Source organism: Ursus maritimus, unplaced genomic scaffold (assembly GCF_017311325.1).
Source record: "Ursus maritimus isolate PB19 unplaced genomic scaffold, ASM1731132v1 scaffold_6, whole genome shotgun sequence".
Classification (NCBI taxonomy): Eukaryota; Metazoa; Chordata; class Mammalia; order Carnivora; family Ursidae; genus Ursus; species Ursus maritimus.
Genome location: NW_024426774.1, coordinates 78,248,444 through 78,272,297, shown reverse-complemented (window position 1 = coordinate 78,272,297; position 23,854 = coordinate 78,248,444). Strand labels below are relative to the sequence as shown.

Below are 23,854 nucleotides of genomic sequence, written 5' to 3'. Positions count from 1 at the left end.
GGCATTTTTCTATATAAACTGAAAAGAAGTTTGCCACAAAATTAAAAGCAAACACATATATAAGAATACCTTCCAAATAAATGAATGAAAAAATACAGGTAAAATTGGTTTGCTAACTAGAACCACTCGCATCTACGACTGAACTAGAGGTGGCCCATAGAAAAGCTTCTCTCTACCCGCCACCGCACACTCTGCTGCTCAGTATGTTTCTTTATGTTCAATAACAGACTCCTGGCCCAGATTTATGTTTAATTTTATGTTTTATGTTACTATCTCAAATTTAATTAAGAGGTTAAAATCTTAAAGGCTAACCTGAAATTAATACAACACTGTACATTAATTATACTTGAAATTAAAAAAAAATTTAAGTTTAAAGGTTAGAAAGCACTCTTTTATAAAAGGTCCAACAGTTGAATTAATAAAATCTACCATAGTTCCCTAATTTGAATCACACTGCTGATGAGCCTCTCCACTCTCCCCTCAAACTTTACTAAGGGGTGAGCATAAGCTGCCATCTTTGCATGGAATCTCTTCCTTCTGAGTCCCCTGAAATATTAATTTTATAATTTGAATTTTAACTTTACTCCCCACTCAAATACAAGTTCTCATGAGGACAGGCACTTTTGTCTGTTTTATTCACCTTAGTATTCCCAGAACTGTGACTGGCATGTGGTAGGCACTCAATAAACATTGGCTGATGAATGAATGAAATTTTATCAGCCAATTTCTTAAAATCCAAACAAGATTTTCAAACGCAGACAATGGGTAGTTATTATCATTAGCATTCTCTTGTTTATATGCTATTCTAATGAAAGAATTACTTAAAGTTGTTCAGTTTAAGCATTTTCTAAATAACCTATAATTATGTTACACAATTCAAACACATGTTTGATTATAAGAAGGATAGGCCCACAAATTTCTCCCTTGTTTTTATGAGGTTTTCTCTACTATAGGATGCAAAGGAGGGGTTTCACCCAACTTAACCCAGTGACTAATCTCAGCAGCATCAGTGGTGGGACATGCAGATGTTCCACGCCATTTGGTGTGATGCAACACAAACCATACCCATCTCCTGAGGCAATCTTGCTTTAGGTTTTTCTTGATACTAATTGAATTTCTCCAGTTTACAAGAAACAAGGTAAATGCCTTACAAAGATGGTAAAGTTAAAATTCGAAAATGGTAAGACAAATCTGGATGGTGGAATACTGCCTCTTCAACAAGTCAGTGTCATGAAAAAAAGGGGAGGGGGGTTGGTTAAGCCTTGATTAAAAGATACTCTGTGGCCAAACCGCCAAATACAATGTCTTGTCCTATATTAAACATTCATTTAGATAAGTCAGATACAAACCAGCTGGGTCTAATTACAGACTCCATATTAAGAATTATTATTTTTTAAAGATTATTTATTTGAGAGAGAGACAGAGCACGAGTAGGAGAAGGGGCAGAGGGAGAGGGACAAGCAGACTCCGCTGAGCAGGGAGCCCGATGCAGGGCTCAATCCCAGGACCCTTGAGATCATGATGTGAGCCGAAGTCAGATGCTTAACCAACTGAGCCACCCAGGTACCCCAAGAAATTATTCTTCATTTACTTAAGCATGTTAATATTTTGGGTATGCTGGAAGATGTTTTCAAATTTTGGAGATAACAAAACAACGTATTCAAGAGTGAAAAGTCATACAGTCTATATAATCTATTTTAAAATACTCTAGCATATGAAAAAATAAAAATTCCACCATACCATATACTTAAAATGAATTTCATTACTTGGGTATTTTTAATAAATACTAAAATACACTGGAGAGTGTAAAGATATGAACTCAAGTTTGAAAAACATTAACATGTACATAAACACTCTGACTAATCATGGCAAAACAATTTAAAAAAAAATAATTTCTGCAAACATATTCAACCCGAATCTGATGATCAAATATGGGTTTTACATTGGGATCAAAAACGTGCATTATTGATACAAGTCCCTAGAGGTCACTCTAATAATTTAAATATATTTGTGTACCAAATCAAGCTGTAGAGCTCTTCAACAATATTCTAAAATTTCACATAGATGAAGCTACTGCTGTATATTCCAACAATATTTTTAAAAGTATAATAAATATCTGATTATAATAAATTCTTCAAGTTTAAAAGGACAGCAAACAAGGCAGAGTATTTAATTTACTCATGACAAAATTTTTATGCATAAGACAGTGACTCACCCTGCCGTGAAAGCAGTATATTACTTAGTAAGGAGAACAAAGGTGACAGGGAACAAACAACAAGACAGCACCTCAAAACTGTCTCGGAAAATCTGTACCTGCAACAAGGTTCCCAAGTCTTCCTTACTGAAACAGCAGGAAGGGATAAAGGGTGTGCAATCTAAAGTAGAGCCCCCATCCTTCAGGAACACTAGGGACCGGGTGAAGGCCAAGAAAGCAGGCGCCTCTTACTCTGTAATCGTAGGTGGCATCTGGGTTCTCATCACAAGCGATAACCTCAGGAGCCATCCAGTAGGGGGTGCCTATGAAGGTGTTTCTCCTCCCAACCGTCCGGTCGAGCTGAGCACTCACACCAAAATCGACTGTGGGAGGAAGAGAAAGGAAGGAGTAGAACATAATTAACAAACAAGTAAACCACAAGACGAAGAAATGTGAGGAGGAGGTGTCTTCAGTGTAAACTCAAAGAGTAATATCATGGACATGCAAACTCCTTAAGGTCACCAGCATCGATAAGGAGAACCGTCTCCAGAGCAAAGCTGCCAAAATGACAAAAACCTGGGAGGCCTGCCCACAGCTACTTCCCTGAGCTTCTACCACAGTGACCACTAGAGGGACTTCGGGATGAATTAGGATGTTCAGTGCTTGCAGGAAACATACTTGCCACAAACAAGATCAAGTCAGAGAAAGCTCCAAGTTCAGGAGAACTGATTAACACCCACGTGACTCAGCTTCTTAAGCAGCGCTTAACCACAGAACAGAGAAGAAACCCACAAAGGTTTTCTGGAAAGTACACAGAAATGAATTCAATAAAGAGAATCAAGCTAAATCACAAATATACTAAGAAACACTCCTCAAGGTACCCAGGACTTCTGATTTTTCAGAGTGACCCCTACATCCCACTCAGCTGAACGATGATGGTGGTCTAGAGGAAAGTTCAAGGATGGGAGGCAGAGCTGGCAGGAAGACCAGGGTCTCTAATGGAATATTTGCCAACATCACTATGCACACTGCCTTTACCCCAGGAGGACTGTATGATGGTGGACGAGCTCTTGCAGAAGGGAGTATGGAGGGCTGAGATCACTCACAGGGGTTGGGTTATAGATTCAGTTTCTGTAGGCAGAACATGCTCAGGAAACCACCTGGCCAGGAGGTGGGCTCACATGACCTGACACAGACACACACGGGCCAGGCAGTAAGTGTCATTTGCAGCAACTCAGACAGTAGTCACAAGTGATCACCAAGTGATTATGGAAGGACTATCACAGTCCCAGCACCAGGGGGCCAGCACAGGGAACACAGACGGCTTACTGAGTCACTGGGAATGAGAACAATTCAAGTGCCTCCTATCTTAGCTTTGAGGGGATTTCCTATCCTCCACAGATGACCAAATGGAGGTACTATGCAAGAAGGAAATAACGAACATTCTGTTTTTAAGGTGTACCTACTGTGCCTAAGGTCTTTGAAAGACGTACGAGATTCTTATAAGCATAAACAATTTTTTGTGTGTGTGATGCCTTAGTGGAAGAAAATGTCTTGTTAATGTTTTAAAAATTTGACAGAACCATTATATAAAACTGGGATTGAAAAAAGTTCAAATCCGGGTAAAGGAAACAGGAAATACAGAACCATTATAAAATCACCTCCAGTAAGATACTCTGAACTCCATCCATCCATGCATAAATTTACTGAGCACCTACTACTTTTAAGGCACTGTGCTAGGTGCAAGCTAAGAATGCTCTCGTAAATAAAACATCCTAGTTGCTACACTTCCAGAATTTACATTCTAGTAAAAAAGTCAGAAACATAAGTAAACAAATAGCTGTATAATTATAAATTGTGATCAGGATTAGTGAGGAAATAAGCAGTAGATCAGAAGGTCAGGGAATAGATCAGAGTGTCTTTCCTCTGAAGATGAGGAAAAAATTGCAACTTCAAAACTGTTCCAAATTGGGAACAGTATGTGCGAAGACCCCACGAGGCATCCCAAGGAAGTCAAAAAATGAGTGAACTGGACAAGGAGAGAAGTGAGGATGGTCACAAAATGGGGCTGGAAAGTAGCAGGGGCCAAGGTAAGAAATGCAGACTTTATTCCAGGTGAAATAGCAAGCCACTAACAGTCTTTAAGGAAGAAAGTGCCGTGATCTGATTTAAACATTAGTCTGTCTACTATATGGAGAGAAGAGCAGGGGGGGAGGAGCGTGGTGGGGAGGAAGGCTGGAGACAGACAAAGCAATAAGCCCAGTTCCCACTTCTTAAAAAGAACAGAAAGAGAAAATGTGGGTAATAGAGCTTTTAGCTAAATGCCAATGAGGTAGGGAGTGCTGCTGGTTTGCACCAGGAGCAAGTATTAGATCATGTGGCACATGTGTCACATACCAAGTTTCACCTCTGCATTCTCGGTCAGCAATACATTCTGGCCCTTGATGTCCCTGTGAATCACGTGATGGATGTGAAGATGTGCCAGCCCCTGAAGAAGAGAGACAGATCTGAATTTTAGTTGTTGCTGCAAATAAAGAGCCTGGAATGCACTTCTTATGACAAAGCACACATGCAGGCCACAAGATTTTTGAACCATATTTAGAACATACTACAATTCGATCTTAGTGCATTTCCAGGAAGACATCACCAAGAGCACCACACAAACAGAAAGAAGTACCCCCCCCCTTAGTTCCAATGGGTTAGGTCCCCTGTCTAAGCACCATGACCAGTTTCTAGCTGCTCCTTGAAGACACACTCTAGATTACCATCTGCAGTGTCTCTGCTGTAATTTGTGCTATTTGTGTACAGGGTGGTTCCTTTCCCACGCTACACGTCCATCTTTCAGTGGGTGACCCCGTGGGTATATTTGAACTAGACCCATCCCAGGGGAAAAACAAAGAGCCAGAGTGGGGTTTCAAGTCTGGCTCTTGAACACTGCCTGGTTTTCCCACCGCACAGTGACAAATTGCTAACTGCTGATCAATCCCACCTCACCCCAAATGTAAAACAATTCTGCCATCGAAAGAGCTTTATGTTCAAATAAATTATCATTCTTTCCCAAGGAAATAAACCCTACTGGGCATACAGCACTTTCTGATGACCTTGTATCGGGAACGAAGCCCAAGAGCATGTCTCTTATGAGAAGTGGTAGAAGAACAAAAACACATTTTGCATCCAAATGACAAAAATGGGTCATTCTCACAACTCCTATATTTGTTCTGTCTTTAGCTAGAGAAGCCAAATCTATAGCCTGCCTCCTTAAGATACAAACAAGCTATTTATTCTGAAATGTCTCAATTCAAAAAGGCTAGATCGGAAGCAAGGGTTTACTTAATTTTCCTGTTTCATTTTTTTGTCTGAGGTTTTATTGTTATCGTTACTGTGTAGGATATGCATTAAATATAACAGCTGCTCTAGAACACTAATTTTTCTAACACAGGGGGGTTTCTAAACAATAATTTACTCGTCTGCTTATAAAGCAGAATAGAGCTTACTTGATGGCTCTGTTTATTTTTCCACCACACAGGATGTGCAGTGTTATACCACAAAGCACTGACTAGGGGAAAAAGCACTAAAAATATATGGTATGTTAGTGCTATAGTTAGGAAGAAAGTCTCTCCTTTAAGCATGGCATAACTCCGAAAGCAAAGAGGAAACCAAAAAAAGTAGCTTCCCTAATTCTTTCATAATTCCTACTTCTACTACCTCAGTTCATTATATATTCTCTAACTTTCCCAAACCCCCTTATACTTTCACAGGATTATCTTAGCAACAAACTTAAGTACCCACATCTTCTCAAACAATGTGGCCTCCATGCACTCTTGTTTCTTATGAGAGAGAAACATTAAGAAACATCTACTTCCTGGTCCTATTGCTGAAGGATTGCTGTGTCTCTAGGTGAAACCACTCAAGGTGTGTTAATACCTTGTAGGCAATGTGAACTTGAGTTATAATTATTCTAAACAAGTACATCTTTCCCTGTGTGAAGAGAAAATGCATGTTCAACTACTCTTGCATGTTCAACTATTCCCATGCCAAAATTAAGCCACAATTATGCCTCCTTAGCAGAGACAGTCCAGATAGAAATGCACACTAAATACCATCCTAGAGCAAATGCACCAATGTTTCAAAGCTAGAAAACATCTTTCCTGTAACTCTATCTCATTCATGGGCATCAAGCAAAGGAACAGTCTAAGGCTGTGCTTCAGTACTGGTTATTTAACACTTATTATAAGTACCCATATTCACTATGAATATTGGTTTCTACTAAAATGCATCAACGGCTGGGTAGACTGTAAACGTGGAAGTGGGCTGGGATGAACGCACTGGCTTTGTTGGTAAACCTTTGGTCTCAAAAGTTTCAGTGGGTGAGCCCAAGAGAGCTTTCCTACTTAGGTCTGAGGCCTACAAGCTCATGACTCTCAACCTTTTGAGGATCTTAACATAATAAGAGCATGTGAACCTAACACCTACCAAAGAATGAGGACAAGTTTTGCCACTGTGGAAATGAGCTAACCCAGCAATGTCTTTGAGAACCCACGTTATCCACTTGGGCTGGCTCTTTCCATTCCCACGACAGCTCACCTCCTTCTTACCATATCGCTTTCTCTTTACCAAAGTGGAGTCTCAGCAACTCTTCTGAAAAACACATACTAGCTTGTGACATACTGACTCTTCCAGAGGCTTGTTCGTTTTTAGTTCACTTAGACTTTTATCATAGGAAAAAATCCCATTCTAGATGAAATGTAAGTGAAGGAAACACTTGTTTCAGGTGCCACCAAGGTGGAAAACATTTGATGTATCTCAGAATGATGTCCATTAAGCTACTGTATTCAGGTCAGGGGCCTCGAACAACCTGAGCATCTTTGAAATGATGCCTGAGATCAATGGAAGTAAAATAGCTAAATATACCTATTATTACATGATAGGTAAACAATGCTTGCCTGTATATATAAAAACATGTAAATTGTCTTTGATGGCTGAAATACATTTGATGCCTAGGACATTTATACTACAATCTAGTTCTCCGCTTGAGAAATCCCACACTGGAATTATATCTAGAAAAGGTAGGTGTAGGTATATGTTTATAACAGAAAATAATGACAACTAATATTTACTGACAATCAGTTATGTACCCACATGTTACATTAAATGATTCATATATACCAACCCATTTAATTCTCATTACAATGGTACTTTCCTTCATAGGACTGGTATCTAAATTTTACAGAAGAAAGTAAGTCCTGAAAGGAGAGTAACTTTGCCAGGGGTATGCAACAGGTTAAGTAGCAAAGGCAGGACTCAAACCCATGTCTGACTCACTCTAACCACTGTTCTCTCCTGCCGACCATGGCAAGAGTTTTACTTGTTAACATAATAAATACATCTGCCCACTTGCTGAACTCCTTCACAGTGGTGCTGGGCAGGATACTTAGTTTTCCACTTTTACACTCTGCCTCTTCTAATAACCATAAAAGATAGGACCCCCATGTTTTAATAATGAAATCTGAGGGTGATTACAAAAAGAGGATTCTCCCACCTCACCCCCTACAACTCATTTTCTTAAGGGAACCGCTTATTTTTCAAGGGCTTCATAAAAATATCTAAATAAAAAGGAATTAAAACTCATCTCTGTGAATTCAAGACGGCACTTTTTTAAACCTGCAGTCTTCTATGAGATTTAAATATAAAAGCAGGGTAAATTTGCCTGTAAGTAAAAACAACAACAACAACAAAAAAAAAAAAAGTTTTTTTTATTAGTGAGAGAAGAGTAAGAATTAGATTCCAGCTTAACTCCACAGTCTTTATTTTTTAAATATGCTGGGTAAATGAAATCCAACCAAGTAATTTAAATGTGTAATTAAGGGGTAAAGTAGAGAGAAAAACTGGGACAGCTGGCGAAGGAAAGAGGCCCACTGGTAACTCACATGCACTTTTCAAATGCAAAACATACAGACCCTTTGCCTGTAGGGTCAGCGTAGCTCTACTACTGAAAGCAATCATTTAGAATCTGCTAGAACAGTAGTTTGGAAACTTTAACATTATAAACCGGCTTTCCAATTGGCTATAAATAACATTAAACATTAGAACTTTTCCTTGTAAACACTGCAACAGAATCTAACAGTTAATGCCAAAGTCCACAAGATGATTTTGAAAGCCAGCATTTGACATCATTAATATTGATTCATAAGCTTAGACAAAGGATTCCTATAAAAACAACAGTTAGGGACTATTTCTCTTCACTTTGATTTTCTTTTTAACATCTGGAGGGTGAATTCAGAGAAATGCAGAAAAACTGTTTACGTTTAAGTCCACTTTCTTTAGATACTTGTCACGATCAAAACCATGATGTAGCTTAAACAAGCAAAGCCAGCTAGTTACACAGAGCCCTTGGCTGTTATGAAAAGAACGATCTATACAGATATAACTAACGCAAAGAAATATTTCGGGCTAGGAAAAATGAAAATGGAGACACAAGACCATGCATGGGGCACCACAGACACACCCTTCTCCTTACCCTCAGGATTTCTCTGGAGATGTAAGCTATCCAATCTTCCTTGAGTGTGTTCCCTTTGGTGTTCTTCACAAGGTCTGTAATGGACCCAGCCCCACAGAACTCCATAACAAGCTACAGGGCAGAAAAGATACACGGTGACTAGCACATCCCAGCAACCAGTGAGAGCATCACCATGATCAGTACACACTGGACATTAGTCAGGAAAGCACAGCCTAACTCCTTCTGCCTTTCCTGAAGATCTGGGTACATGATCATTTTGGAAGCATCCAAAGTACTGAGAGCTCATTTCACCAACCAATTTATTCACTATGTATGTTTGGTAAAGGAGATTAAGAGTTTCTGATATTTTACAGCACACGCCCCGGTGCAGAGATTCTGAAGTATTCCTCCTCTCTCCCAAGTACATGGGCATGGGAGGACCATCTTGTCCTTAATCAGTACCCAATTATCGGAAACCTGATAGAGATACTCTAATATCTTTTCTCATTTGCCAGAGTCAAAGATTTCCCCTTTCACAAATTATGATTCTCAAACTATTTTATATTAAGAGAAATGCTATTTTAAGCAGTACATAATTTTAAAAATACATTATTTACAATACCTAAATGTTTACACAATATTAACACAAGTATGTTTTTTAAATATCAAGAAAATGAACTGAATTGTGCTATTCTAAAATTTTAACTTTGATTGGATTTGGGCAATGAAAATAAAGGTTAAAATTAAGGCAAAATATTGCAAATTTTCTATAATGGCTTTAAAAAATTAGAAAAAGTATTTATCTTCCTGCTTTATAAGGCCAGTACCTTTGGCATAACTAATGTGATAACACAGATCTCACAGCATCTCAGTGTCATCATCTTTAGTATAGATGTGGTTGAATAAGAGATAAGATTGAACGTATATTAATTCTAGAAATTTCCCTGGAATTTACTGTTTTCAATTAACTGTTATTATTAATATTAATACTGATATGTTTGTCCCTTACTTCCAGGTGGTAAAGAAGATGTATTTAGTTGCACTTCCATATTAATTAATTTCCATAAATAAAGTTTTTATTGTACTGATTTTTCAAGCTCTTAATTTCCTTGCTATTTAGTTACATTCCTTTTAAAACATGCCATTTTACTCCTGAAACATAAACTTAACTCTTTCCCATGCAATGTGAAATCAACACAAAAATAAACATTCAGTATACCTTTAACTAAGAGGGCCAAAGAAGATAACAGACACTACCCTCTTTGTCTTTGTTCTTCTCCCTCCTCCCTTTGGAAGGTCCTTAAGGTCCTTTGAGTACCACCAAAGAGGAAACCCCACAAAATGCTTGGGAAACATTTGCCTACCCAGAGTTGGTCATCATGTCCTGGAGGGCTCTTTTTAATGAAAGCACCGTAATATGTTGCAATATTTCTATGATGAGAATATTTCTTCAGCATATTTATCTCCAGTTTGATTTCTTCCTCTTCATCCTTAGGAAAAAATAAAAAATATAATGTGTGGCTTCTGAAGGTCATGCATGATTTTAACTTCCCCACCCATGGACAATAACACAAGTTCCCAGTCCCTCTACCAAGGGAGGAAGATACGTTCACTTTATCCTCGACAAGAATTGGGGACTTTTACAGGACTCATCCTTTGAAATGCTGTTACAAGCTATGCAAGAAATACATAAGTATGAACTTTACAGAGGTATGTAAGAAGTAGATGGAGCAGCTTTTCCATGAACAATTACCTCTGAACCTCAATTTGCTCATTTGTAAAAATGGGAGGAAAAAAGAGAACTGACTGATACTATTTCGACTAATTACAAAGAAATTTTCTTTTCTAGAAAACGTTTGTGAACAGAAATCATCTGGCATTGCTACGGCAGAGAAGGTTCACATGTGACAACCTTGCACAAGAACAGTACCTTCTGGTGCGGCCACAAGCAGATTACTGAACACAAACCAGCACCGCAGGCCCTGGATGGATGGCATGCTTAATGAGATCCTCTAACCCGAAAAGAGACTGAGCTGAGTCTGGCAGACCCGCAGCAATACAACATCACTTGGTGACAGCAGGTTGTTTTAGACTTGGCTCATTCCCCAGCCTCCTGCTTTACTAAAGTAAGATGAGCAGAAGAAGAAATACAGAGTTTGTGTGAGAAGATCAGAAGGGGGATGAAAGAACAGATGGTGATACAAGTTTGGAAAATAAAAATAAGTTGCCCTTGTGAATGGGGAAGGCTGCCAGTCCCCACCTTTCTCTCTCATACACCCCTGGGGCAGAACTTGCAACAGCATGGGCATTCTGTCCCTTGTTACACACACATGACACAGTGAGGGCCTGCCACATGACCTGTAGACTTAATAAGTAAGATTTATGGATAGCATGAGAACCAGGGAAAAGCAGAGTTAAAGTGATGAAGAGGAGAGAAGATGAAGGAAGAGAGAAAACCAGCCTTGGCTAAAAAAGCCCTTTATCTTAAGGGAAGATAAAGATCTTAAAGAAAAATGTGATAATCAGATCTCTAGAATTCCCTTTACTACATATATTTTCAAAAGAAAATAATGACTAGTTCCCTACAATGTCCTCACTACTCCACATTGGCACACTCATCCCACGTATAACTGATGTTCTTCCTTCTCCAGGAAGATTCAGGGTTTCTCAGCAGTCAAGGTGCCTGTGTGTGCACGTGTAAGAGAAATAGAGAAAGACCGGGCATGTGAAAGCTAGTGCATCCACGAGGACGCACACAGGCTGAAGAAATCTAGTCTTGCAGCCTCGCATCTCCAAAATCCACTCATAAGGCCTCACAGACCTAAAATTAGTTTGGTTTGAAAATACTGTTAAGATAAAAGCTACAACATCATTAATTAGATATTAGTGATGAGACCAAATGAAAAAAGAAAAGGTCTTCTTAAAACACAACTTTCAGCTGTACACTGCCGCTTTAGAAACCACATGTAACAAAACATGGAATCAGCTTACAACAGTGATTCTTAAGATGGTAGCCTCCAGCTTGGTCCCCAGACATAAGTATTAGAATATTATAGCATATTAATAGGCATGGTTGTCATGTGACTTTGGCAGATGGTGGCTGCAAATATGAAGCAAAGTCACAGGGCCAAATACAGTCTATATAACAGTCTGTGTGCACTAATTTTCATTCAAACCCTGTATATATGAAAATACACCACACGCATATCGTTTCAATCTGATTTAAACATGGCCATGTGTAAAGTAGCAATAAAAACTGAGATACTGAATAACTAGGATAACTATCTTAATCCTAAACAAAAGCAGTGTTTAGCCTTGGGGTGGGAGGCAGTGTTTAGCCTGGCTAGTATGACAGAAGAACACACTTCTATTTGGGACCTTTCTTCAAAGGAACTTTATACTAAAACATAAAAGGGTGACAATTTTTCTTAATGTAAGGCACAAGGAAACACGCCCCAAACATGACTAGAAAGCCCGATTCACCAAAAGCTTTACCTTGTGCTCTTTCCACACATTTCACATCACAGGCACAGTATGTAATGACCACAACTTGCTGGCACACAGCACATGGAGCCTGTTTCCTCCTGAGTCACCACAACTGACAACTCACTCCCCACAGTATCTGGGAGCAGCCCAGGACAACCTTGATGGGACTTCTCAAGATCCATAGGTTCCTAACAAAAAGCAGCGCCTGACTATGGCCATAAACATGCTCTGGTAGAAAGGCACGTGGTGTCACTCCTGGAATAAGGCCTATGGTTAAACATGTTAGTTCCTGAAAAGTTAAACATCCCACTTCCCTTCCACTGGACTACGACTAGATGACTAGAAAGTCAACTGAAGTTTTGATTTTTTTTCCTTTTATCCAAAATCAGTCAACGTGCAAAGATCTGGGGTATAAAGACTACAGAAAAGCAAGCAAAAAGAACAGTGTTGAACTAAAATAGGGGAAAATAAAAATATTGATCTTAATTTTGTATTTGTATCCCATCATGCCATGCAGTATGTGCATCTTACTGGGTTGCACGACTCTGCTTTATTGATTCATCCCTAACTACTTCCCTCCACTCCCCATATTGGCAAAATTATTCCAGGGGTCATTATTCCATATGATGCTCTGCCAGTACGTTTCATTTCTTGACAGAAAACAAATGTTACCTACAATTCTCCCATGAGAAGCTTTCTGAGCAATAATTAAGGATCATAAAGTATTTCGTTTAGTTTTGGTATTTTTTTCCTTTAGCGACACAAACCAACGTCTTCTAGGATCTGACTTGTTCACCAGTCTTTATAACAAGAATTAAGAGCTTCCAGAGGCACTTAATGTTTTCAGAGCCCATGGACTTGAAATTCTTGTGCATTTCATACATTTAAAAATTGTCACAGGCTTAAATTCAGTGCTATCCACTGGTGTTAAAGACACTTTATGCATAATGGTAGATACACTTTTGGCAGATTATCACAGCACAATCTATTTCCTTAAATCCAAGATGCCACTAGATAGAGAAACTGAAGTACTTTATGTAATGAAACTATGATTCATCATCAACCATAAGACATACATTGTAACACTTTTGAAATTGGGCTACATATTAAAAACAATGAAATACGATATAAGAACTTAAATACAATCAAGTTTGGCAACTGTTTTTCTAATAACGACTGAAACATCCAAGCATCATCTGGAAATAACAGTAATCAGATTAATGCCACTTGCCAGAGTATTTCTGAGGTAAGTAGTCAAATCCTGAAAGTGTATGAAATTGAACTACCAAAAATATCAAGAGGAACATACTGTCCTCTCAAATTCGTTTTTTAGGAAATAGTTTATACATACTTTCAACATTCCTTCTCTTGCTTCTATGATTTAAAAATAACTATTACACATCTTATAAAATAAACGGATATTTAGCACCACTAATTGTCACATACTAGTTAAGAGTGCCCACCTTGGAGAAAAAAACATCAGAAATGCAGAATCTGCTGATGGCTCTGAGCCAACTACAACTGGAATCCTAATTATGACTAATGTATATAATACATGTTGTCTTTGGAGTCATAATGAACCAAACTCTGAATTCAAATTTCCTTTTGGTCATTAGTTAAAAACAAGTTTGGTGGTCTCAAACACTTAAATATGTACCCTCCCCACCACTAGCACACACCCATTTAGCCTAAGAAAATACAGTAGAAAACAGGGCAGGCTAGAACTGAAATTTCACCACCACCACCACCACCACCACCACCACCACCACCACCACCACCCCATATATGAAAGAAAGTGGAACGGACAAAATGACATGACCTAAGTTTATACATCCCATCTGTCTAGGCCAAGTCCAAACGACCTTGCCCTTCATTCTCCTCTTTAAATGGGCACAATCATATACAGATGAAAATTAAATTAAACTAAAGGTAACTAGAGAGGGGAGAGAGGACGTTCTGGTGAGAAAGGGAAGGCTCCCTCCTGGTTTTCGCCAATGATGAGGCAGCTGCTAGGCTCCACTCAGCGATTTAATGCAGCTGATGCCAATTAGCATTTTGGACTCCAACCAGGGGAGCCAACTCTCACAGAAAAGGTCTTTGTCTTTGACTAGAATAGGACTAGGCAAGGAGTTTTCTGTTGCCTTCCTTGGCTGCTTAGAGGATGGAGGAGGGGGAAACATCTGAATAGTGGTAATTTTCAAAAGCAGCTATGGATTTATAAATAAGTCATAGAGCAAACTCTGCCCACTTCATCATCTGAGCACAGAGGAGTACATATTATGAGTGTGTTTTTTTAAATTGACTCCTTAAAATGTTTTTTAAACTGTTACCCAAATTCTCTTTCCTTCCACTGATGGCGGTAATGATATGAAGAGAGACAGGCAGACTTCTGATAAGTTAACTGGGAGGAACCCAGAGGATTGGGAAATATTCTGAGTAATCATCTTTTTTCCCAGCATAACTCTTTCCAGAATTAGATCTACCCATTAGTAGTTGGAACAAAAAAGGACAGGTAATTCATTATTCACTCTACCTTTGCCAGTGGAGAGAGGGCTGATAAAATGAGGTATACAAATATCTGTCAGATTTCACCACCAAAATGTAAAATGAATATACACTTAGAATGAAAATATCCATTTTTAAAGACCAGTTTAACCTATTTTTTGTTTCAGTAAACTCTTACCAAACCCTCCATTCTGTGACTTTTTGTGAACTAGTCGAGAAATGAGAACCAATTACCTTATACCAGGCAAACCCCAATTACACCTGGATTATTATTCAGGTAATTATTGATGTATTATTGAGAGTATTATTCAGTACCACACCAGCTAAATCAATCAGATTATTATTATTATTATTATTATTATTTTTACTCAGACACACAAAAAGTTACACAACTTAAATTCACTGACAATTCACCTAAACAAAAGTGAACAGACCAATGTAGGCAAAATTCTGGAACAAAATAAGGTTACAGGATCTGGTTCTGTAGGTCAAGGAAAGGAATGGCATGTTTTTAAAATTAATCAGCCCACTTCTCCCAAGTGAAAATCCAAAAGAAAAATTACAAAATTAACATAACCAAAATGGAAATCAGACACTTGAGACATCTTTCTCAAGAAGAAACACTGTTTTGGACCCATTTCAGACAAAAAGACATGCTCTCTAGTTTTGCTACTTAATGAACTTCTTCTGGGACTCCAAGTCTAAGGGCAATGGCCCCAAGGCCCTTAACCTGCTCCGTCTTTTGTGTCTAGTGGCACAACACAGAACTTTTACTAGACACAAGTCCTCACAGAGCCCTCCAGCTCTTCTGTCTTCTACAAAGTCTGCCAGGACATGTTACTAGCTGTATTTCAATGAGAGTCTATCACTGAACTGGTACCTAGAAAATGTGTGGTAAAGAAGAGAATGAAATGATAGCGCCATTTGCCTGGATGGACATGGTGGGGGTGAGTGATAGGGGACAACTTGAGGCTGTGACGAGATGATGCAGGATGGTGAATACACCTCACTCCATTTTCTTCCCCATCACTCATTCATGAACAGCTGGGAGACTGATGCTTTCATGACTGACACCAAGAACCACAAGGAGGCCAAAATACGTCTCTGTGATAATCCCCTACCGAAAAGCTCAACATGGCAAATAAACACAATGCTCTTACTCAAATGAGAAAGTCAAATATTGAAGACAGATCCCCATTCCTCAAGGATCTAAATGAAATTATTACAACTTTCCAAAGCTTGCTGTCATCAAAACCCAGAAGCCCTAACAGCTGGCATCAAGCCCCAATCTACAGGACATAACACCATGGGTACAAATGCCTTCAGTAGTGTAACCTGAAACAGTTCATGCTAGTACCTAATTTCAGAATCCATCCATTTTCCTCCTCCATGAGAGAATTAGCTACACACACACACACACACACACACACACACACACACAGAGAGATACACACACAACAGGAGTACCTGCTCTTGAGGACCCTAAAGTACAGCAACCAAAAGCAGGACCTGAAACCTAGACTTTGACTGAAATGGAAAGCCAATCTCCCAGGTAAGGCTTAGTGTGGCCAAAATAAAATCCCCCACCCAAAAACTTGACTATAATTGAAGGAAACCAGAATATGCCACCCCAAAATATGCTGCTTTGACTGACATAAGGGTTATTCTGAGCTAAGGGCACTTGAAAAACAGCAGGTGTAAGAAGGGCATGCTAACCTCCCCTTTTCTTCCTGAAAGCAAGAGATAAAACTCCCAAGTGAAAGATGTCCTTCCTATATCAACTGGAAAAAAACATTCTATCACTAGAGACACAGAGTTGAGGCCAAGAGAATTCTGATACAAGCAAACCTTGTTAACATATCTCTTATCCTCCTTTAGCCTCCCCATATATTTTAGTTACTTTTCCTCTACTGTCTCTCTCTATTCAACCTGGTATAAAAGCATTTGAGTTCTGACATTTCTCTGAGTCTTCATTTTTCTTGTGAAGGCTCCTACTAATATATATGAGATACACATTAATACACTTCTGTTTTTCTCTTGCTTATCTATCTTTTGTTACGGGGCCTTGGTCAAGAACCTAGAAGGACATAAGGAAAGACTTCTTCCTCCTTTATATAATCAAACTTGCAATCTTAATTTGAGACCAAAAAGAGATCAGTAATACCAAATGCTCAAAAGGTAAAATATATTCTTGACACCAACATTTTGCCATTTACAACACAAGTATATTTAGATATTTACATACATGTATTAAGGAGCAGACACAGAAAAAAAAAAAGAAATGCTATCAAAGATTATCTCTGGATTATAGATATCTTCTTCTTTAAATTACTTGTTTTTCTATAATTGACATGTACTATTTTCCTAATTAGAAAAAGAAAAATTAAGAGAAGAGTTTAGGTAAGAGGAGACAGCTCCATAAGAATTCAAAATGAGTTTGTTTCTGGCAATTCACATGGTCTGGCTCCCTCTGTCTCCCTGGAATAAGGGTCCTGACCCCTTCCATGCTGTTCTAGAGTCACTGCCAATCTCCCTTCCACCAACTGTCAGTTGTGAGGAGAAACTGATGGGAGCCTCAAGTACCAGAACGCTGCTGATTAATTTGCCTTCTACTGGGTCAGGTGCAGCACAGAACTCTAGCCTTCGTCATTTCTTACTGTTTTCTACGATGGTACCAATCCAAACCTGTAACTTCTTGAGATCAAGAACTTCCAAGCTTAAGTTTTTTCTAGAGCAAAGAAGAAGGTAAATGGAGGCCAGGAGCAACCATCATGCTATCTTCACCTTTCTGACCTGCCGGAGGATCACTTAAAGAGAATCTTGCCTCATTCCATTCATACCCTTCCCTAAGTCAGTGGCAAACTCCATGAAGCTTCCCATAGTTCAAGCCAGAAAAGAATACTGTGCACACTGAATATCGTCTTGCTTAAAACCCTAAAATCAGGCCCAAGTAATGAATGGCAACAAGGGGCACAGCTCTGAGGAAGCTATGAGGTATGCTAAGCGGTACACGTTTGTGCATTTCCTATTGGCTCCATCTGTGTGCTCACAAGCACAAAGGTTCCTGTTTATATACGACATGGTGAATCAAATAAAGGCTGGGCTCTGAAAAATGTCTTCAGTTAAAAGGAATGATGGGCACTTCTGCTCCTGGCCAAGACGCCTTATCAAGGACTAGATTTACTCTCCCACTGGACAACTACAATTAGTCAAAACATATGAAAAAGTTTTAAGACACTGGATGTCAGGGATTGAAAGATAGTTGACCCCTGAGAGATGGGAAACATCAAAGAACCTTTACAATGGCTCCAGTTTCCTGCCTTGAGAGAGATTTCAGGGTCTCTCACAGGGGAAGAAACCCAATCAGAGCCCAGGCAATTCACTGATTTGAGAGGCTGAGACTAGGCAGCTGGAGTTGGCAGGACAAAGACCAGAGAGGAGAGAGAGCTAGCTGCACAGAGAGCACCAATAAGCTCTGGAGACCTACTGTGCCAATTACCACAACAAGGAAATAAGCTTCAGTTTAAAGGTAGGTATACTACCATTTCGTCATTTTCAAATAATTCTCTTCATTGTGGATAATTTGCATATCTGGAAAGGGATTCCCCTCTTTGTTCTGAAATGTTAGTTTACATTCAAATATAATTGAGTGACTTCTGACACACATTTCACATGCCTGGAGAAGTCTCTGGAAGATCCTTGTGGAAACCACATATTAAGAACCATTCCCTTAGCTCTGAGTATTAAAAGATGCTTACCACAGAAGTGATTCAAGAAGACAATGATTAAGTTCCAAATATCTTCAGGCAAAACAGAAAACAGAATCAAGATATTCTAACTGCTGAGAGACATCCTCCATTTAAGAGCTTTTAGGTGACAGAATTCAGGTTAAGACCATTCATCTGGCAATATCACACTGCATCCACTCACATTCTGGGGAAGATGGAACTTAGCACGTATGTGGAGACCACTCTAACACTTCTCAAGACTTAAATCTGTGTGATCATTTCTCACTACTGTGATGCAGAGGAAAGCTACAGAATGGCACTGGAAATGATGACTTCAATAATTAAAATTCACCTCCTTATTTTTCAATTCCAACTAGGAAAACCAGTTAAAATGTGTCTCCCTCCTAACTTTCTCTACTTTTTAGAAACACACCAAATCATCTGAAAAGAGAAAATGAGAACATAGAATCAGAAGCTTCGAAATCCCAACAGAAAAGGACTACACCTGACCAGCCAGTGGGGGATCTGATTCCACAGGGCCACCATCTGCACTGCACCAGATATGCAAACTGACCCCACATCACTTAATACAGCCCAAGAGGGAAGTTTTATTCTGAACCAAAACCAGTATACTCCATAATCGCCAAAGAAATGCATCAAAATATGTCCCCAAGCCTCCCAGCTGGAGAAAGCCCCTCCTCTCTAGAAGCCTCACTCTAGCTCTGCCCCATGCCAACCAAGTCTCGAGCTCCAGAAGAATCCAGAAAGGCAATGAAAACTCTCGGTTACATAAAAATCACATGCTCTGGAGACAGATTATTGCTTTTCATAGCACTCACTGCCCCACAATGATTAGTTTAAAATCTATCTTCTCTATGCGAACATAAGCTCCAAAGACAGGGACTCTATCTTGTTCATCTCTGTAACCTGACAGTGCCTGTCACACTGAGTGTGTGATAAGATAGGTGATCTTTAAAAAAAAGAGAGAGAGAGAGAGAGTAAATCCTTGAGCCTCAGCATCCTTACGTGTACAGTGAGAAACCCTAATCCATCCCAGTGAGTCACAAGCCAGGACGGGTGAATGAAAAAAGACCCTCATGGTGCCTAGCACATTGTAGGTACTCACACAAAGCATTCCTAAAGTAGCCTGTAAAAGAGGAAGCCCAGCTCTCAAACCACATAAATCTCTGGCATCACCCGCCTCAGGCAGCAGGTAGATGGACAGACAATCAACAGCACGCACTTTGCCAGGCTTACTGACTCACTGCTGTGACAGGCTAAGCAAGGCGTAGGCAAGGACGCCAGCCATCAACTAACCCATCCGCCAGCAATCAAGACAGGCAACACCACCGTAACCTATTTTCTTTCTGACTGCTATAGTTCAGTCTAGTGCTAAGAATGACGAGCAAAAGGTGTCCTTAACTCTATATGCAGTTACCTCTGTTCACACAGGGAAACAGTGATAAACTGCAGATGCTCCTCTTGGAAAATCAGGAAAAGATACCAAAATCCTGGTTCCAAAGACTGAAGGGAACAGATGACCAATTATCTTCAATATGCGATATAACTAGAAATAAGTGACTTGCTCTACAATTGGTATTAATCGATATACTCCGAAGCCTTAAGGAATGTTCCAACTGCCATGGGCACTTCATTATGCCTCGACTTCAAGTATTTTCACTCTCAGACATATTCTGAACACAATACATATTACTGATGATATTGAGTACTATTTGCATTTTATCAGAAAATCTTTCTTTAAATGTGGTCTTAAAAGATATACAGATTATTTAAAATATAAATCTTATTGCATGTAGGAATAAAAAGTGTTTTCCATGAAATAAATCTCTTAGAGTGGAAGGCAATAATATAGGATTAAAGTAATCGAATTTAAACAGACCAACCAAAATAAAGTTTCCACAAATTTTGAAGACGTTAAGTTCATATCCTAGCTTAACCTTGCTTCTTTTACCTCATATAGTCCTCCCACCACCCCAACCAGCAGCGAGCCCGCTGTACAGCACTTATTTAAAGCAAAAGAAAGGAAGATTTCCTTTTTTAGATCATCAGAAAGATAAGTGATTAGCAAATTTTTTGTTATTAATCAGTTTATGTAGAACTTTAGAGCAGTCTACTACATGTATCTCACAAAATTGTAGTAAGTCATTTTGGTCTAAAAATAGTTCATTAACTTGAAATCATGTTCCTTAATTCATTTTCCTCCTTCCATACACACACCCACACACACAGTGAAAAATTAAACTGCAGGTTGCAATCACCAGAAGATAGATCTGAAAGGAAGGCCTCAGGACTCTACAGACACTCTTCATCTGGCAAAGGTCAAACTGTGCCACGCCCTAAAGAAAATGGCAGTCCTCCCTTTCTTGGGATCACTGGCTCTCTGTGTTCTGAATGACATGGAAGCAAAACACATGGTGTTTCTGTGGAGCCTCCCAGGTCACAGTAACTGTTTAAAACTAGAACTCTCATAGAGGGCAAGAAAAAGGACCACCAATTACCCCATGCATACTCCTGAGACTTGGGAGGGGGGGCTGGATTTCCGCATAAAAGAAAGTAAATCATCACCATCAGAACACACAAAGTAAGTTCCTCAAATGGCATCTCCTCTGAAAGGAAACAATGATTTATAGAAATCAAAATGCACATCAGTTAGTCACATGTTCAAATAAATTTCTTCAGTGAAGACTCTGAAAGGCCATTCACCAGCCCAAACTCCTCTAAGAACAAAGAAGAATATTACCACGTTGGAACCTGCCCAGCTCATCCACCCCTAACCAGCAATATAAACTGCTAAATTTACCATTTACCATGACCCAAAAAATGAAGGCTAGGAAGTTGCTAAGTCACTTTTCTTGACAGCCTTTTAGCAAGAACATCCCTATGTATGCCCATCCACTGGTACCAATGCATTCAGTCAGTATGTTGAAGGGCCCACTTTGTAACAGACACTGTGCAGGCACTGGAAAGAGAGAGGGAGCAGGACAGGAATGCAGAAATTGAAGGCTGGTGACAGAGTCAGGAAAGGGCAACCAGCTGCCCTGGACGGTGAAAAAAGATCTCCTGGGTGCATGTAGGGCAGATCTTACAGAGCTAAGGGTGCTGGGAAGCCAGTTTAAAAGAAATCCACACATGAGGAATCATATAGCATACAGGATGAAGCAACAACAATCACAGACCAGCAAAACTACTTTCAAATTTTCTGCGCCTAAACTAAGTTATCGAAAAAACAAAACAAATTTGTAAGAGAAATCAAGAAAATTCCCTCTTTTCCTGTCAGGCTTAGTATAAATTGGCAACCTCATATCTGAGTTTATCAACAGTGCTCACTCACTGTGCATGGATGTTTACACACTGGTGTATTCAATAGCTAGGCTTTCTGCTGAATACCTAAGCCTTGAGCTAAAAACTGACATACAAGAGTACTGTAGCCTCTGTTTACAGAATTAATTAGGTTGATCTGTTTGCCTAACTAAGCACAGACACAGAGTGGGGGACGAACTGACTTTAAAATTTAAGGTTCTCTAAGGCTTGTAATCTTTAAAAGAAAAACCTCAAAATCAACAGGGAAAAAAAAAGAAATGTCTCTTGACTTAAGAGTCCAAAGTAAATAAGGGGTTAATTTGGGGCTTGCTATACAGAGCTCAGATCCCCTTGGTGGTTAATTTTAACTGAAGACAATGACATCCTTTATTCCTTGGGAGAAAAAAAAAAAATCATAAAATCTTAGAGATACATAATTCCGGAGAGGTGTGTGTTTTTACATGGTATTTGGAACTCTTCAGATATTATAGAAACAAGTGTCAATCCAGAGAATAAGATTTCCCCCCACGAGTGCCAATGCAAGGGCTAGTGAGGTTATCTGGTTACATATTAATTATGTATATAAGCTATAGTATGTACAAATGTATATTATATAAGATAAATACAAGTAATTTAATATGCATACATTTACTATTTACATAAAGGAAAAACCCCTACAGTGGTACTATGTAATCTTGCCTCAACAGCCTCGCTAAAAATGTATGGGAGCTGCTAAGAAATGCGTCTCAGACACAGAAATCCTTGTGAGATTTGAATCAAACTAAATTCACTCTGTTTGGCCAAAACCTTCATTGCTGTTTTTGCTACCTATGATACCAAAAGAGCCATTTCTTAAACTTAGAATGAAGAAAAGTAGCACATATCCACTGGCACTGGACCAGATGTTTTATAGGTATATACTCAATAAGACAAAGATACTTTGAATTCACTGATATCTTCAAGTCTACAGAGAATGACATTCTGGGCTCTTCCTGAGTCACTTGTGACTTCTACACCGGGTAAGGACCCTGGGTATTATTCCTTATGCACCAAATAATTTTCATATAGTTGCAGGAGAAGAGAACTACATTCTTAGACCAGATGATTTGGGTGTTGGTGCTGCCAAGCACACATGGAAACCCTACAGCTGTGTCCATCGATCACAGACATGAGGTCACAGCCCAGCTCAGAACAGGTTGGCAGCCAGCTCTCTTCCTCCCATACAAAGGAAGCAACAGATGCTGAAGATATTATGTAAACAAATACTGAGACTAAACTACCTCAATTAAGCAATTGATGGAAGATTTGAATCAAGTATCAGTAGAAAGCCAAAGAATCTATCGAAGAAGTTTAAAATAGTACATTATTAGTTTCAAATAGTTATCAGGCTTTCCCTAAGTCATATACTGCTTCCTTTCCCCAACTCCAGTTTTCTTTATATTCAGATAAGTTAAAATAATAAAGATAATGACAAATACCTTGTCACTTGTAGAAGAGCTATCAAGGAAAACGTATTGAGATTAAGTAATCATGTTGTACAATGGCAATTAGTCCCCACCTTGTAAGATCTTGTAGGCCAATGAGAAAAACAACTAAAAATGAAAAGTGCTTCCAGCCGCACAGTAGTAAGAAGTTACTTAAACTAGCCTTTTCTGCAGTATTTTACAATCTAGAGGCCGTACTGTCCCAAAGAAATAACCACTACTTGAATACAAAGAGTATATACACACTGTTAACAAGCTTAAAGGTAGAAATGTATTGTGAGGCAGAACGTTAAGTTTATGTTTAAGACTGCATAAGAGTAAAGCGCTGATCTAAACTGTTTAGGAGAAATCTTCTTAGAATAAATACAAACTTATTTTTAAACTAAATGTAGCCATATAAATAAACACACATGTTCAGCGGGGAGTTCCTTGAGTGATTAGCAGCAATAAGAAATAGCTTTAATCCACAAAAGACTGGGAACACACCAAAAAGTCAACTATAGTGATCTTGCGGGGGGAGGCAGCAGCAGAGGGAAGGGGGCAAGGGCAGTATAAGGAAAAAAAGTTTTCCATCTTTCAATTTTCTAGATAAGTACATTACTTTCAATGTTAGAAAAGGGCTATTTTATCATTTTAATAA

The 23,854-nt window shown here is 39.0% G+C and overlaps 1 protein-coding gene across 34 annotated transcripts in view; it reads right to left on the bottom strand.

Moving 5' to 3' along the window:
* Positions 1 to 23,854, bottom strand: part of MAP4K4 (mitogen-activated protein kinase kinase kinase kinase 4) — a 189,309-nt gene that overhangs the window by 66,542 nt on the left and 98,913 nt on the right. For all 34 annotated transcript variants that reach the window (XM_040623600.1, XM_040623599.1, XM_040623606.1 and 31 more), the window contains exons 4-7: positions 10,055 to 10,180; positions 8,712 to 8,822; positions 4,592 to 4,682; positions 2,447 to 2,577 (exon numbers count right to left, since the gene is read on the bottom strand). In XM_040623600.1, coding sequence (XP_040479534.1) covers positions 2,447 to 2,577; positions 4,592 to 4,682; positions 8,712 to 8,822; positions 10,055 to 10,180 — 459 coding nt within the window. The remainder of the gene's footprint in view (positions 1 to 2,446; positions 2,578 to 4,591; positions 4,683 to 8,711; positions 8,823 to 10,054; positions 10,181 to 23,854) is intronic.